We start from the raw sequence: 18,376 nt of genomic DNA on the forward strand, positions 1-18,376 counted from the left end.
GAATAAAAACCTCCAGGGCTGAGAAAATTGGGTGCTTTAATAAAAAAGGAGGGTTCACAGACAGGCAGCGAGAGCTGGAAATGTAGCAGCACTCTCTTTCCTCCCTCTCTTTCTCTCATTGGGTCTATCTCTGGCATCTTAGCGGGGTGGGACCAGCTCCCTCTATGCACTCCAGCTGCGTCTGTCTGTCAGCCTGTCGACCCCTCCCCCTTGTTGGCATAGACGAAGAGCGATAGAGAGGAGGGAGGTGTAGGGGGGCCAGTGGCTCACACACAAAACAAAAGTTGCCCCTATTGAAGCGGAGGCACCCCATACTCTGCAAATTTTTACACCCTGCACACATACAAGCACACACAGCTCCTTTGCTCCAGCTCTTTGTGGCGTTCCTCTCGCTGCACTTGATATAAGGGAGGGGAGGGACGTACGTGAAAGAATTCGCATTCAAATATCTGTGACTGTGACCAAGAGCGAGTAGGAATGTTAATCTAATAACCCAGATGGAAGCTTAGCTAAGGACAACTTTGAGAGAGGTCCGAAAGACAGCAGGGAGAGAGAGAGAGAGAGAGAGAGAGAAAGGATGACTGCACTAAAAGACTCAAACGGAGAAAGGAGAAATCCCAAACGGAGGGGAAATGGCTGAGGTTTTGCATTCCACCAGCTTGGCAGTTCATGTCCTCGAATCTTACTGCTCCATTTGTTCTTAATGAAAGACCTGGCCCAGCATGCACCACTGCGTTTAGATCTATTTACTTTCAACAATACTATTTAGAATTCTGCCAAGCAACATTACCTTAAGAAAAAAAAAAAGCTGAAGTGCATTTCTCTCTCATATGCGATATCATATTCCATTTAAGCCATTTAAACACTGAGTGAGTTTCATAACCCTTTTAAAAATCTATTAAGTGCTTTGGAATGCTCAAGGGAGCAGATGAGAAAAGAAACAATGCTCTTTACTTTATCTATAAATCGTGCTCTGCATTTGCTCAATTTATTGTTTTTAATGCTGTGTTTATCGTTTGCCAGATTTCCATGCGGTTTAATCAAGATTATATATCCGTAACTACCCCAGTGGCTCTCTAAGAGCCTGGGCAGAGCTGTGCTAACATCAGCTTGCCATCTGTACACCATCTTCATTTTGCGTGTTAACATTTGGTTATTGGAACTAAGCACAGTGCAGGTGAGGCTGATGGGAATGTGATTCATTAAAATGGGTTGGTTGCAAATTGAAATTTTTATTTCATAACAGCATTATAGGAAAACACAGAGGAACACCAAGGCAGTTATAATGATTCCTAAAGGGGAGCATGAATGTTTATATCAGCTTCCATTGCAGTCCATTTCGGTGACTGAGATGTTTCACAAAAATCTCCCCTGAGGGAAAAGTAAGAGTATAAGCAAAGTCAGAAGGATTCTCCATCCGGAGGGGAAGCATGTACACATCACATAGTGATAACCGTCTGGCTCTGGGTGAAAGTCAAGGGATCACCACAATCGTGGAGTGAGTCATACTTTATGGGATCATCAGCATCTCTGCAAAATCTCACAGTCACACACGGTGACTGAGGCGTGCGAGTCTTGATCATTTCATTGACAAACAGATCTTTTCATCTCTACCTCGGGCACTTATAACAAGGCATTCCCTTCCAGCAATGAGCAACAGTGGAAGAGCAGAGAAGACAGGCTTCAGCACACTAAAAACCCTGACAGTACATTATAATCAAGATTTCATGTTAAAATAAGGCCTAAAATGTGTTCAGCGTAGAAGACTGCTGTCAGACAAATGCTGTATCCCCTTGAGTCTAGTTAACCCCACACCTAGGCCTTGTAGAAAACATGTACAAGGTGTATGAATAATCCAGGAGTTGTAATCAAAGCTCCAGAAGTCGGCTTTAGCCTGTCAGGGCGTATGGTGTGAAACAGATGGTAGAAAGGTTAATGTTTGGCAACAATGCACGCTTTGACAGCCGGACAACTCGGATGAAGCTACATCTGTTAAAATCATGCTTTTCCACCTTTTCACGATGGCAGGAAAATACAGAGAAGAAAAACTGAGGAGTAACAAAAGGTGGTCCAGAAGTTAGGAGCCATTACAGCAGTTTGAAAATATATGCGGCGCGTCATTACGTAAAAAAACGTTTGTAGAATATTCAATATCAAAGGAGGGATTAATGACATTTAACTCTGAATTCCTTTCACAATGAGCCCAGAACACATTTCTTGGGAAACAGCACTTTGTCATAAAGCTTTAATAAAGGGGTGAGCAGGTTTGGCCCAACTCTGCCACTATACACAAACCAGGATTTAAAAAAAATGCATAAAAAGTGATTTCAAAGATAAATCTGACTTTGCTGCCCTGCGTTGTTTTAAGACCATCACTGCACAGCGCAGGGGCCGGATGGCAAACAATATGTATGTCTGAGGGCAAGATGATGTGCTCTGCTGTAGGCTGACTGCTGTTTATCCTAACAATGGCACAGCTTGCAAAAAAGCCCTTATCTAATACTATCATGTTTTATTTTCCCCTTGAAAAATGGCTAGTCAGCGATGCAGAGGATTAGAGTCCAATCTACTGGGGGCTTTTGTTGTGCAAAAAGGCAATTTTCCCTTCATTTGGGGAAATAAAGCTCTTTTAAATGACATCACTTCAGATCAAAAGGTTCTATTTTCTGTTTTTATGTTGCACTGCCGTAATTGCACAGCGAGATTTATAAAAACAAGTATAACCGGATTAAGCTTTTCCTTGTTTTCCATCTCGTCATGCATAATTGGGACACTGAAAGAGGTGCAAACAGCAGAATCTGAACCCGTCTGACGATGACATGCAGCAAATCATTAACTTTTACGGCCCAAAATATGCTTTCTGTCGCCTTCATTTCAGCTGAGCATGTCTTTTGCATCTGTAATGGAGTCGTCCAAAGAGGATGTCTATTGGTATATATGGTTATATTTGAGTTCTTCAGTTGCCCTGATGCCTAAGGCCTCCATCTTTTAGCCAAAAACCCTGAGAAACTTATCTTGAGACAGATGAGCAGCTTACTTTTGCAGAAAAACCTACTTTCAGCCTCTCCTTTATTTACAGGGAGTGAACACAGTAGGCAGCTCCACATGTTTGAGTTTTTATTTTATTTCTTTTACTTCGTAATACAACTTTAAAGGGCTCTGCGTGCGATCCTGGAGTTGAACTGGAGACCTTCTGCTTGTTAGGCAAATTTGTAAAGCGCTACACTTTGGAGGCCCTGTTGAGCAGCTTACTTTCTGGAGTTAAAATCAAACAATTAATTAACATCGGAATATTTTTTTTTACACGTCAGCTTAAAATCCACAATTGTTGGAGAGAATTGCCTGCTGCTGTTTACAACAGTGAGCTTCTTAGGAATTCTGTTGGAAATGAATAGATAAAAGTAATGGAAGTAAATGGATGACTGTGTTTATCTCAGCCTGGAATGATCAGCCTGAGTAAAGTCCCTGGAGAAGGAGGAGTGTGAAGAGCGCTGATATTTTTACACATTCCTGTGCCATTGTCATCACTCTCTACATTCAAAAATCACTTTTAGACACTGTGAAACAATTCGGAGACTAGTGCCCCTTTCCTTTCAAATATCCCAGCAATTAAAAGGACCCTACAACCCAGCTCCAGTTTAAAACAAACTGTGCCATCTTTTCAAGTGTGTGCGTGTGCAACCCTGTGGGGAAAAAAAAACAAACACAAAAAAAAACAAGAGCAAAGCATCGCAAATTTCAGACTAAATAATGTCAAGTCTTTTCCCAGTCTGTCCAGATGTGTAGGGTGCCTCAGCCCGAGGCGATGCCAGAATGCATTAAAAGTCCGTCAGGCACACTGAAGAGTCAACGAGTATTAGTGAATCTGTGGTGCTATACGATGGGACAGGCACATACACTCAAAGAGTTTGAATGCTCACAATGGCTGCATTGCACACAGGTGCAAAAGCGGTGCTTTGCAGGAAGCAGTAAACACCAAGAGGTTTGATTCTGTTCCCATCAAAAGAGCTGAGAATTTACACTAATTCCAGGTAAAGTAGCCTGCTGAGAATTAAGGCTTCCCCTACTGAGTAGATTCTACTGAGTTATTTTTTTTTTCATCAGTGGATTTGTCTGCCTTTAATGTGTTCCTAAATGCAGGCTTGCAGATGTTTCCTAAGAACTTTGAAAGCAACTCTGCCATTCAAACAATTTTTTAAATTATTAGTTATTTATTTGGCCTGGATGAAACTCGCTCCCTTATCTGGCAATGTACCTAAATCTTCACACTGCATTAGCGTTTATTAAAGAACACTCAAGTAAAACAGGAAAGAAAGGTTTAATTCCAAATCTTATCTATTAAAGCCTTAAAAAAAACAGTAATCTTTGTTCTGGCAAATCCTCCCAAAAAAACAAGGATCTGTGCTGCTTCTGTTTCTCATTCGATCACCGTTTACATGCTTGTAAGTCACATAGTAAAAATGTCACAGCGGTATGTTAAACTCATGGGGATAATTAAATCAAGACTTTGAACACCTCCAGCTATACTATAAAGTTCGAAGAGTGTTTTCCATTTAGCCTTGTTTAGTTATCTTGCTGGACGCTTGTAAAGGTTAGGTCACATTCCTCAGGTGGCGCTGGGGGTCTCGTGCAAAAGAAGAGGTTTATTTTAAACACATGGATCAGTCTTTGGATTTAACAACCAAGCCAAACAGTCAGTTAGATGGGAGAGTATCGTGCCCGTCTTCAAGAGTATAAGTAGACTTTCATGTTACGCACAATGTTCCCACTGAGGCGAGGTAGTGCCCTTCAGAGATATTTAGCCTGTCTGTTCACCTATGTGGTGCACTGTAAAGGAAATGGAAGCAGATTTCAGATGCACCTCTTAGTGCTTTTAGTGAGGGTAATGGTTTAATGGATTGTGATCAAATGGGAGGGAGGTGCAACAGGACAGGCATTAAGTCCACCAACATTGGAGCTGATCTGAAGGATGAAGGTTTGAGCTGCCCCAGAGGAATATAAATAGCCCACAGCCCATCCCTTCAAACTTCTCTCTCTTCCTGTTCACCTGAACAAGAAGAATCTGCATGATCCTTGAATTAAAAATTTCTGTCCTTCCACGTCAGCTCCGGTACCAAGATGAGACACAAAAACGACTTACCCTTCCCTTCCGAGCAGTTCCCACTTTGATTCATGGGCCACTGCCACGAACTTGACTCTTAATGTTGAAGCAAGTTGAATAAAACATTATCTAAAATATAATAATGGCACATGCCTTCTGCATTTTACTTTTAGGTTGAGCAGTGTAGTAGGTAGAAGTCTCTCCTACCTAAGTGTATGATACATTTATTAGATTTGTAACCTGACTAGTGCAGTGTATGATCAGAGTGAGCCTGTGCAGAATGAGCTGATTGAGGCTCTCAGTGTGAGTGACTGATTGCAGCTATTTGTTTGAGAAGGAATGGGGCGTGCCTGCAAAATACACAGCTGATTCAGGTTGCCAGCATTTAGCTGCAATGATTCAACAGTATTGCTCTCAAACTGCAGTCCAGACATTATCCAGTTTTACATGATACAGTGGGGGAAAATAATTATTTGATCTCCTGCTGATTTTCCAAGTTTGCAAATCCGCCAATTCAAGAAAGCACATGTCCAGGCCCCTCTTAAGTTTGCCGGTGAACATCTAAATGACTCAGAGAAGGTTTGGGAGAAAGTGTAGTGGTCAGATGAAATCAAAATCAAGCTTTGGCATCAACTTGACTTGCCATGGTTGGAAGAATAGAAAGGCTGAGTATGACTCAAAGAACACCATCCCCACAGTTAAACACGGAGGTGGAAACATTATGCTTTGAGGATGTTTGCCCAAAAGGTCTTTGCAAATCATGCCATGTACTATAAAATCTTGGATGAGAACCTCCTTCCCTCAGCCAGAACACTAAAAGTGGGTCGTGGATCAGTCTTTCAGTATGACAATGACACAAAACATACCGCCAACGCAACAAAGAAGTAGCTAAAGAAGAAGCACAGGAAGCAGAATAATTACACGGACCTTAAAGATCCAACATGAGACTAAATGAGCTAGTCATGACCAAAAAAATGACAATCGCTCGTCAGTTGTTTTGAACTGCCTTGGTCATATAATATACTGCGAGACAGCTCATAGTTACTGAAGCAAGTGGTAACCATTTGAGTTTACAAAACGCTGCAGTCATCAACAAGCTGTGAACACACACACACACACACACACACATAAAAGACAGGCTAAGCTTGCAGCCCACTGAACATACTTGTCTTCAGAACTCAACTTCTAATTTATTTTGTTGACGTCCTCTTTGGTAAGAGGACATGAAGGTGGTGTGGTGGTTAGCACCGTTGCCTCCTGGATATGAATCCATCGGGTGTCTGGGGCCCTTCTGTGTGGAGCTCGAATAATCTGCCTGTATGAGTTCTCTAAAGGTACTCCGGCTACCTCCCCGCAGTCCAAAGACATGCATGTTAGGTTAATTGGTGATTCTAAATTACCCATATTATTAGAGTGAGTTGTTTGATCTGTCCAAGGCGTACCCAACCGTTTGACCTATGACAGCTGAGAGAGGCTCAAGTCTCAATGAAACCCTGAACTGGATAAACAGAAGATGGACTTTTGTTAAGATGTAGGAACCAAATGTGCTTAGGGTTAAGGTTAGGAAAAGATCATGGTTAAAATGTAGACTCTGACAACATAAAGCCTGTTACCAAGCTACATTTGCTATTTTAAAAAAACACAGAAGAGCTGATATATGTTTCTTCACATTGCTTCTAGATATCTACATAATATCTACAGACAGCAGCCTGCTCAGTCTTCTCCTACTAAGGTAGAAAAGGGTATCAATGACAACAGCTATAGGGTCTTTAGGTGCTCACCAATACACCTCACAAAAGTGAAGTTGAGTGGATAAGCAGTTGTCAAGAAAATAAAACAACACACACACATTCTCTGCAGATAGTAGTTCATAGAGAGAATGCACTGCCTATATAGTCAACAGTAGTGTGCAAACTTTAAGTGACACCAGTCGCAGTGACTAAACTTTCATGGCAATCCATCTAACAGATGTCATTTCGTTCAGTACCAAAGCCCCTCTGCAACTAACAGAAGAGCTTACGCTGTCATCCCTAGAGCCATGCTGCTATTATGGATAAGACCTATGGAAATGAACAAATCTTGAAACAAGAATCTTTGAGAAACACTGCTTCAGATGTTAACAAGCTGTAAAGAAAAACTGTACCATCAACACTAAGATTACTGACAATCCAGCCTTCCACCTGAACAACAGTAGTGCCTTTCAATTTGCCTCATGTGCACCTCTTTCCAAAGATTGTTTGAAAATATGAACAGAAACTTTTGTGACTGTCACATCCAGCAAACAAAGGACCCTTTAAACTGAGGTTGAGGCATAATTAGGTGTTCCATATAGAGCCATGGAAAACAAGCAGCAACATTATTAAAATTTTAATGTGACTTTTCTGCAGGCTGCTCTGTAATGAGACAAAAGTGTTGTAGGAGGGTTACAGGAACAGTGTGGCACACAAAAATAAACAAAGGAGGTACTTTCACACCAAGGTAATTAGAGTGTTTATGGGAGGCAAGAAGGTTCTTGATGCCACAGCAAGGGAAGAAGACAGAGGAAGACAGAGGAGGGGAGGGGGGGTAAACTAAGGCTCATTGTTAGGCAGGTGATTTACGAGGGTACAGGGGCTCCCGGGCCCTGCCAGTGGAGGGATAGATCTTCTGTCGCTATAGCACCCTAGGCCCTTTGTATCCATTGTGCTTAGCCAGGGCTGGGGGGCTGTGTGTTCTGGGGATGAAAGTGGGTGGAGGGAGGTTGGGGCGATTGTTGGTTGAGCGCTGTGGTGCCATTGCAGGGCCGGGGCCTGTACATCTTCAACACAGACAGCAGCACAGATCAAAGGCAGCACTGTTCCCTCTCTCTAAATCACACAAGCCTTTGAAAACTTCCCACATCATTTGCACAAAGGGATGATATGCCTCTGCTATGCTAGAAGACCACTGACTATAGTGTCAGAAAACCAAACACCAACACTTTATAGCATCCACAGTGCAAAAATTATCCCAAGTTTCCTTTTCACTGAAGTTGCTTTGCAAAACTGTAGCTTTGCTATATGCACCTTTCAATGGGCTCTATGCATGTCCTGCGCAGTGCCGTGGGTAGATTAGCTGTCTGGTGTATATAAAATGAGGTCACCTTCTCCCTCAACTCCAGACAGACGTGGCTGTCTGAGTGCTGTCTGCCTTTCTCGACAGATAGGTCCGTCACCATGCACTACTTGACCTTTTAGAGCTTTGGTGATAACACTCCTTCAGGCCAAAATCAATTATGGGAGGCTAACATGATAGCAAATAAAGGAAGCGTGTGATCCTAGCATGATCCTATTGATGGATACAGATTCTAAGGCTCCCTGGTCCGTGTCACTGAATTTCTGCTGATAATTTCATCAGACAAGCTAATGGAGAGTCCGACAGCCTCGTTTTGATTTTCCTCACAGGACAGTGTAGCATAAACACTCTAATTCTCTTCCTTGGCAGCAATTCATAAACAGTTATACTGAAGTGAATGAGGATTAGAATTCAATTAGAAAGTAGGGCAGTGGTGTTTACAACAACCTTTTGTAATAGAGAGATTAAAACATATTGTTGTGATCTGCCTTTTTGTAACTTGTGTTAATTTCATGCAGGTCCAAAACAAAATAAAGAAATATTTGAAACATCTTAATCTTGAATATTTCTTAATCCTCTTCAGATGTGTGCATGACAACTACATGGGGAGACTTAAATGACAGTGGGTGGTTTGTTGATTTGTTGATTGTTCAAACTTTTCTTTTGCCTCCAAGCTCTGTCGGAAAAATATCATAGAACATCTTTTGTCCAAGAAAACAACTTTTAATTTTAAAAAAGTTTCAGCTTTAGCCTGAATAATTTTTTCGTTTAAACACACCACGAGTCTGTCACCATACTCACTGATGTATGAGGCTACTACTAACACGGGAGGAATCATCCTACTTTTAGAAGGTAACATTTAGCAATTTCCCCATTTTAGTTTAACATGTAAGCATATTTGCTAATTAGCACTAAAAATTAATCTGAAAGCTGATAATGAATACTATTAACTTTGCATCGATGTGCTCAAAAAGCGAGTATTGAACAATGTTTGACCTGTAGGCAATGGCAATAAATAAAAAAGTTGACAGCCTGAAAAATGGCAGCATGAAGTTTCGGATGTTCATTCTCCTCTGGGCTACTGCAATTCAATAGCCCACACCATAGCTCAAATTTGATCATGGTTTTACTAAAGCCAGGGTCCTAACTGCAAGAAGAGCGAGAAAAGAGCTAAATTAATCTGAACATGGTACTGTAATAGGATGTCACTGTTGCAACAAGTCAATTTGCAAAATGTCCTTATTCCACAATGAGCCATAAGTGTATTGTAATTTATTATTATAGATTAGTAACTTCAGCAAAAATACTGTGCACTGAGAGCTTCATAGGATAGGTCTGAAGGACCTAGTCGTCTTGGATTGGCAATGCAAGAGTCTTTGTCCAAACCTGAGAAGGTGTGGTTATAGGTGTTTTGGGGGAACTTTAGGAGGCACACCACTCTTTGCTGCTGGAGTTCTCAAAAAGTTTAAGTGGACTTGCCAAAGCATACATGGAGGCAGCAGTACATGGGGATCGAACGGAAAGTTGCTACTGTAAACAAATGCTAGAGCAGCAAAGTTAAATCAAGACCAGGAAAACCTGGATATCAACCATTCTGACAGCTCAACTCCAGACTCCAGAAATATTGAACAACTGCTTCAGAAAGTTCTAGTTGAGCATGACAAGAAACTAGACAAGACAGGAGAAACGGCTTTAGCACAGAAGAAGCTAGTTGAGAGAGAGTTGGGAGTCAACTGGAACGTGGATCAACAATGAGATGAAACCTTCCATATAGGGAAATCCTTCAATCCCGCTTATGTTTATCTCAAAAAGTACCATCTCAAATTGGGGATATTTATCTTGTTACCATTCATGATGCTTATGAAGTCAAACGCAGATTTTTTTTCAATATTTTTCACAAATTTCTTGTTCAATAATAGAGAATAGCTGGTTCTGGGTTTACGGTTAGCGTTCATATATTCAATACACTGTGATGGTAATAAAACGATAACATAATGACAACCTACTGCAAGTTTCCAAAGATTTTTTTCTGTGGGCATCACAAATGTTTGTTGTTAACGTCATGGCAATTCATCTAATAGTTCTTGAGTCATTTTGCAAATAACAAAAAGTCGATCTCATGTTGCGTGAGATGAAAATAAATAAATAAATAAATGATGTTCTGCGGATAATGAATACATGGACGAAGTTCCACAAATTCCAAACAGTCACTGGGATTTCAGTTTAACATGTGAAAAGGCAAACAACATACATACTATAAGGACGAGCCTTGGCTTCAAATTTATTGTGGAAAATGTGCTATATTTCCAAATGAGCCTGTCAAACCATGATTGTATGATACATTTGAGTCAATTAGTTTGTGTTCAGGGCACTATAAAAAAAACTTGAGAGCACTGAGCATCAGAGTGCTTCATTTGTAACAGGTCATGAAGTGCTGTGAGGATATGTTTAAATAAACCATCGCTTCTGTTTATTTGCTGACCACTGAGCAGCCTGTGTTAAAAAGCTGACAACAGTGATAAAGGCATAAACGAGCGTGCACTGCCCACTGATGCTGAGACCCAGTCTGTGCCGAGGTGAGCGCCCTGTGGTGGGGTGCTATCAAGATCAGTGGCTTACTGCGCTCATTAGGTGTCTACTTGCATGTGATTTCATTCATCAGAGCGGGTCCACTTTTTTCTTTCCTGACATCAACTTGAAATAATTATGCATTGAGTCTGGCCCCGGGGTTGTGAATCTGAACCTTGAGTCAATGATCCATGCGCCATCGTAATCCATCATACAGCTGTTGGACTGCATGAGAGTATGTGTGTGTGTTCGGGAGCTGAACAAGGAGGAGGCAGAGATAAAGAGATAAACCTGATGAATTCCTCATCCTTCGTGCCACATTGTTATTTGAATGGAGAGCATCTCACGACACAGACACGGTAACACCTGGCACAGAAAGGCTGGGCAAAGGCTGCTGCCAAGGACTTGGGTGCTGAGCAGGCACTGATCAATGTCCCCTTCCACCCTCAAATGCCTGCATAGAAATTGTTCTGGCATTTACGCATTTACGATAACGCCAGCAGGAAAATTCCTGGTGGCAAAATGACATTTCAAAGTGATGTAAACAGGTAAACAACAGTATTCAGTTGTGCCAAATTAACCCCTTGGTTCACAAACAGTCAGGGTAGGGGGATGTCTGTGAGTGAGAGCCAATTCGCTGTTCTCCAAATTAGGCTTTTTTTTTTTTTTTTTTTTTTTTTTTTTTTTCTTTTTTTAAACCTGTCCCGTTTGGTTCTTTTGCCATCAGAATTATTGTCTAAAGGCGAAGAAAGATGCCCAACGGATTTACTTTACCAAATGGACCATCCCAGCCTTGCCGTAATGGTCCATTTGATTCAACTTTTTATTGTTTATTTTATTTTCACTTGCTGAATACAGGACAGACTTGACTGGAGGAGAGAATGTGGAGAAAGAAAGAGGGAAAGAAAAAAACCTGAGAAGAGGGACGGGGAAAAAGGGCAAAAAACAAAAACCAACAGAATAAGCAGACAAAAAATACATATATCGATCACCTGGATCACCTGTTGAGAAAGAAAAAAGAAAGCAAGCAGAAGAAAACGAGAGTAATAAACAAGATCACAATGATATATGAGAATATGACAGTAAATACTAAATATTAAACATTATTGTGCAGCACGTGAGATCGACAGCGCACAGTGTGCTTTGAGGTAGGAGCCAAAAAGGGTGTAATTTGTGTGTGTGATCACCCGTGTGTACACCTGTGAGCATGAACGCGCTTGTTTTTAAAAGGTTCCTTCATGTAATGATCTGCTAGAGGGTGTGGGGGGCCACTGCCCCGACCTCCAGGGCATGAAGCAGGTATGGAGGAGATCAAGACTCCAGACATCCAGAGGCCCCCAGAACACAAGAGACCAAGGAAGACCAACAGAGGGGCAGCCGCGCCACTATCCCAGAAAGAGCTGAGGAGAGTCCCAGATGAGGGGTCACTCAGCAGCCGCGGAGCAGAAGCCAGGGGGGGTTGCAGTGACGTGCCCGTGAGCTCCGCCGGCAGCCAGCTGTGCCTGAGTGGCCGAGCCCCGGGCCGTGAGGCCGAGGGCACCCCATCCCCAAGGTGGCCCGAGCGAGCCCCAGGCTCCAGGCCCCAATAAGCAGCCGCCAAGGAGTGAGCCGGTGGGTACCTGGGCGCCCACCCCCGGAGACAGAGAACCACCAACGCACCGATGTCTGAGGGCGTCCGCCACCGGCAGGGGAAGTGGTGGGGGGAGATGGGCCTCCAAACCTTGGAGGGCCTGAGATGTCCTCAGAGAGGTGGCGTCTGATACCCAACCTGACATATAGACACAGACAAACAGGCACACACAGATACAAACATCTATTCCCACCCTCATGCTCTCCAAATTAGGCTAACCTCTGGGGAGGGGAGGGTCTCGCTCTCCCTCCTTCTCTCTTACACACAGAGCAATATATTACCTTTTTGGTGTGAGTGACTGACAAGTTTATTTTACCCTTTTACACTTTTCCCACATTCTCTTCATTAACCCTTCACGAGACCAAATTTGCAGCAAGCCTTTTAAAAAAAATGAACACTAGCACAGACTGTTAACAAATTGTAACTATGGGCAAATACAAGCACAGGCAAATGTAGACAAAGCATTTCTCTCTCTGCACGTCTTGCTACATCAATAATACATGAGACCGCCTCCTTCTCTGTGATTAAAGGTGATGTATCCAAGCACCACAGGTGCTGCATCACCAAACTGTGCTTTCAAATTCTACTTAGTAAAACATGTGTACAGTCTGAAAGGGTTTCTTCAAAGAAGTGATTATGCCTGAGAGTGAAAACATGAGAGGATACTGTGGGAAAGTCAGCAAAATTGAAATGTGTAGGTTAGTCAGATCTTCAAAGACTGAAAATAAGCAGAAAAATAAGCCTTCATGTCACCTGACCAGGCGTTCTTAACAAAAAAAGCTTTAATTGCAACATTTTCCATCAGTTTGTAGCATGCAAATGAATGTGCATGTTGTGACTGCTGTCATTTTTAAGGAGACTGCAGCTGTCTTATTTCTACATCTTGCATTTCCTGCTCTTGCAGAGTCAGCCAGTATTGACAGAAACCCTCGCCAGGAATCTAATGTCCCCCAGATGCTGGCCAGGGCTGGGCAAAAGGCCACATCCAATCAGCACCACCACCAGACAATATCAAAGACCAGTGGGCGAAAGGAGATGGGATTGGATGGCAGTGGCATACAAGGAGGGGGCGAAAGAAGACAGAATGAGAGGTTGAATCTCATTAGCTCGCTTTTAAAGATGAGTCACCGCACAGCAGATTACTGAACAACATCCAGGACATTGGAGTCATACAATGGGTACAAGCATCAAAATTACAGGGAAATTGAACAGAGAGATTGCGGGGGGTCCCACGAATGATGAAAAGCAATGACCATGAGCAAACATGGTGATGGGATGAGCCGGCTCAGATGGAAGGCGAGAGCAGAAGAGGTGTCACTTTTGAGAGAGATGCATGGAGGGAGATACATGATAGCGCAGGTTGGTGGTTGAAAAAGACAAGGAGTGGAGGGGGGTGGTTGGCCAGTGTGCTGGCATCATTTACCTGCATCACCACTTGCTGCCATGGTAGTGGTTGGCTGGTGGGGGGGTTGGGAGGCAGATTGGCACGCTCTAGCTGTAGGTTGACGTTGCGACGCTCCTCCTCAAGGGCGCGGGTCAGCTGCTCGAAACGTGCCTCCTGCTCTTTCACTGAGGCCAGGATGCTGGCGGCTGAGCGAACATCATAATCCTCCATGTTCAGTGTCGGTCGCGGTTTTACAGATCTTCCAAGTCAAGAAGGGAGGGAAGAGAAGGGGGAGGAAGAGGGGGCACCAGGTCATTTAACACACCCAGACCCAAAAAAGGCTGGATGAGTGACATCAAATGGCTGACGCATGCCTCCAGATCAAAGTCAAAACAAATGGCTTGTTTGCTGGCCAAGATAGGATACACAAGCTTTAACAAAGACCACCGTGACAGATGAAAATAGAACAATTAGGGTGGGTGACTGGATAAGGGAAATAGGGTTATAACACAAAGAGTGTATCTGTTACCGACAAATCTTTTTCACTCTGACCGTGGTTTCTCCAGCCAACACCCTGAAGGGACATGCTCAGATTCTCCTCATAAAGGGTGACTACAAAGTCTCTGATACTGCAGGCCAGCACAGCAAACACATTAATGAGGATGCACTGCAGGGTGCCAATTATGTGTTTGCTTTCAGAAGTTTGAGCCTTTCTTATAATTAAGACAATCCTGGCACCGAAGATAACATTCACTGCAGATCTGCAAGAATATCAGGGATGAAAAATAAATACCTAATCCACCAATTCTAAAAACAACAAAGGGGATGCAACAGCACAGTGCAGACTCACAAAAGCAAAGATTTTTTTTGTGTTTGTTTGTTTTGTTTTCTTTCTGGATATGATCTCAGCCCTACAAATGAACAGTCATAGGCATAAGCGTGGAGGAACGGCGCTGTCATTGGATATAGTCATGCAGAGAGCCATAATGCATTTTGACACACAGGCGCTGTTACAGGCACAAATCCAACACATGCAAGATTCCCACCCAAACGGACACCCAGGCCTGGTATCAGGCACGCACGCACTCGCCATCTATCATAAACAATCAGGATTTCCAAATAACATTAGCAGGCTACAGCGCACATCAATGGCACACACACACACACACACACACACACACACAGACACAGCCCGATATTCATAACTGATGGTGGTGTGATATCGAGGGGGGGCTGACAGCACAATAACAAATGGGTGGTTGGACATACAAAACCCACAGTAATACAGACCTAGTAGATAAGCAGGCTGAGAGCTGTTAGAAAAGAGACATCCCTCTCTCAAAACAGAAGCAGAGGGATGAAACAGCAAAAGGAACAGAGAGCTGGGAGAGACGGGAAAGAGAAATAAAGGGAAGACAAAAGAGAAAATGGAAGAGATTAAAATAGAAGTGAAACATAGCAAACACCATACGGCTCTTTTAACTACTTGACTTTGTAGTAAACTCAAAGGTAAAGAAACAAGTATTGGAGCATCATCATATTATTAAAGTTTGTCCACATTTTATTAAAAAATAAAAAATGCTTTTTATATTTAAAAAAAAGCTTCACTACTCAAAGTGTAGCTCCATTTTTTACAGCTGGAACATTAATCATGCAAAGTTGGCAGCTATCCCAGGGCCTCCAGATTCCTCTGTTCACTGGTTAAGGGTGATAATGTGATTAATTGAAAATGTATTGTTAGCGTGCAACAGCAACTGATAGAGAAAGTCTGTGGTGGGAGAAAAACACAGTTAAAAGAAGAAAAAATATTTAAAACATTCCAATTTTGCCAGGGTGGATTGCCCAATAAACAAAAATATAGATATTTTTCCAACAAACTGTCACGTTTTTAACAACCTGACATGTTAAGAAACTGTCAATTTTTTCAGTGTGCATCAGTAAAGACATTTGCATTCATTTACAAGTCATGATATGCTGTATACTGCATATTGGTTGACGTGGCAGACACTAGAAGGTTAAACAAGAAGGTTCTCTACAAAAATCAAGAGCTGACACTCAGTCAGGAGGTGCATTATATCAAAGCATTCTGGATATTTTCTAGCTGATCTTGTCTCGAGGAGGCGGTCTAGCTCAGCAGGGGTTCACCAATGCAGATGCAAGCATTTGAATCTTAAACAGCTTTGGATACCAAAACAGAATGTATGGGTTTCAAAGGGTGTGTACATGTGTGCATAAAAAGAGCCTTCTTTTACAATAGGATCCGGTGAGCACCAATAAGGGCCTTTGAAGCACACAATCCCTCTTTGAAGTTTCCTACATGCTGATCATTTATTTATTTGGAGTGGAGTCTGTCTCTTTCTTGCAATACTACCAAGGAGAATGTGCTTCCAAAGTTAAACTCCACAACCATCTGAACAAAAGAAAATGTTTCATTTCCCGTTTACAGGAGCAAAATCTCTCATTATAACTCTTGAGAATCTAGTATTTTTAAATGAATTGCTCTTCCTAAAACATTTCTGTCTGGTATGAGTTTACGGTAATCAGCCGGTCAGGTTTCAAAATGGAAACGGGGCTGGGAAATGGAAAACTGCGCTCAAAAATAGCATCCTTGTCTATTTTCAAAGTTATCCACTACTTGAGATAAGTGACAGAAATAGAGTCCCATAGGCCATGTTGATTGGGCATACTTGCGGACAGACTCTAATGATTCACACCCCTGGAGGGTTAGGGGGGCAATGTAACCATTGCTTCCTGAGTCATAAAGGGAATTATATGGCAGGCATGTCAGCTACGCCCCACAGCTTATCATTAAACACCAACTTCTGGCCATACTTAAAATAGCCCAGAATGGTCAGGGAGGGGGCATCTGAAGAATTCCCCACTTCCACCATGACAGCCCTCTTTTTTTATTTTTGGCTTTGGTTCAGCAGATGTTTGATAATGGCCTGGGTCAGAGGGGATAAAAACATAGCCATGGTCTTAGATACGCCCTAATTACTCCCAAACTTTATGTGGTGGAAACATATCAAAATACAACTCCAAGGGTTTTGGAGTGTCACTTGTGTGTGCCACTACATGAAGTTTATGTGTGGAAGGAATGAAAACTAATCAAAGAGATGATATTAAAAAAAGGAAAGAAAAAAAAGAAAAATGTTTAATTAATTCCACAAAGAGAAGTGGGTTACATCTCACTACTCTTAAGGCGTAAACATCTTTAATTAAAAGGAAAACAAGCTCATATTCCATGTGCAGAGCTGACGCTTCACTTGCACTGTTGCAAGGCTTTTCCTCAGCAGTGAACGCGCTTTAGCAAAAACTCACCGCTCTAAAAATAGCCCGGTAATAAATATATCCACACGGCCACATTTTTGAGTGTGGATTGGTAGATGAGAGGCAGCAGTCGCTCACTTCAAAGGCCTGCTGGAAAATCCTGTAATAAATCCCTGGCACTTTATTCATCAGGTCTGTTGGACTCCCCTAAAACAAATCTTCCAATGACAAGACCCTCTGCCATCAAACCCCTCTCTGTAGTAAACTGGCAGACATTTGAACTGATGTTATTCTCAAGAACAGCTTGAAAGGAGTGAGGCGCCAGCGGTCTGGTTATCTGCCTAAATTACACAAACGCTCTGACCAGTGAAAGGTGGAACGGCAAAGATTTGAGCTCTGTCCTGTCTTTTCCTCCTCTGGTGTAAAGCAGTGCTGTGTACAGACACACACCAGGATTTATGGCTGCTGATGTTGTGTACCAGCAGTTTACCTCGTATCACCATCTGAAACAGCCAATGTGGAAACTTGCCAAGTGCATCTGTAAAACTAACCTGTCATTCCACTGAGGACTGGGTGTTAAACCCTTAATGCTTTGCAGCCGGGAGGCATTTTGGAAGTTTAAGGCGAGTCAAATGATGTGATATTAGTTTTTAGGGTTTTTTTCAGTGTTTGTTTTATCATGATCTAATTTTCAATCAAGATAAAACATAAAATATGGCATGCTAATTTGTGAGATCCAGATTCACATCAGGTTAGTTTACAACAGAGCTATTATTGCCTTTTCCCAGTAAACATGCTAAGTGTGAATCTTTAAACTTCTTACATATTCCCCAAATATCCACTGTTTTCATTTTGACTTTGGTAAATTTTAAGAATCAGAGACCAGAGACTGACTGGATGTGTCGTTCCTGAGGAGGCCAACAAGAGCAGAAGCCTCATATCTTGAGGGAGTTGGCTAGGGGGTTATTAGGGAATTGGGGGAACAGATTGGGAGGTAGAGGATGAGGATAATTGAGTGTGACCATTGGTGCCCGATATTGAGTTAGGAACATTCACCTGATTAGGGACTAGGCGGGTGGTGCTGTTCCCCCAGTCCACCCCACCCCTTACTGCCAATTTACCCCTTCTAGAGGCAGCTCAAATTAATTCTTTGCCTAAACCCATCTGATGCACATCTGAGGATGCAGCTCACAGCAGCACAATTGGGTACTTAAAAACACCTGCTCCTCCTAGAGTGTGTGTGTGTGTGTGTGTGTGTGTGTGTGTGTGTGTGTGTGTGTGTGTGTGTGTGTGTGTGTGTGTGTGCAGTCTTTAATCTCTTTCCGCTGTT

The 18,376-nt window shown here is 42.5% G+C and overlaps 1 protein-coding gene across 6 annotated transcripts in view; it reads right to left on the reverse strand.

The window, feature by feature from the left end:
* arvcfb (ARVCF delta catenin family member b) overlaps nucleotides 1–18,376 on the reverse strand; it is a 256,754-nt gene that overhangs the window by 132,807 nt on the left and 105,571 nt on the right. For 5 of the 6 annotated variants that reach the window (XM_063488912.1, XM_063488911.1, XM_063488910.1 and 2 more), the window contains exons 4-5: nucleotides 15,067–15,158; nucleotides 13,816–14,035 (exon numbers count right to left, since the gene is read on the reverse strand). The exons of the other annotated variant lie outside the window; for it this stretch is intronic. In XM_063488912.1, the coding sequence (XP_063344982.1) occupies nucleotides 13,816–14,007 (192 nt within the window). In that variant the 5' untranslated portion in view covers nucleotides 14,008–14,035; nucleotides 15,067–15,158. The remainder of the gene's footprint in view (nucleotides 1–13,815; nucleotides 14,036–15,066; nucleotides 15,159–18,376) is intronic. 6 annotated transcript variants of the gene reach the window in all.

The sequence above is a fragment of the Pelmatolapia mariae genome, linkage group LG12 (assembly GCF_036321145.2).
Source record: "Pelmatolapia mariae isolate MD_Pm_ZW linkage group LG12, Pm_UMD_F_2, whole genome shotgun sequence".
Lineage (NCBI taxonomy): Eukaryota > Metazoa > Chordata > Actinopteri > Cichliformes > Cichlidae > Pelmatolapia > Pelmatolapia mariae.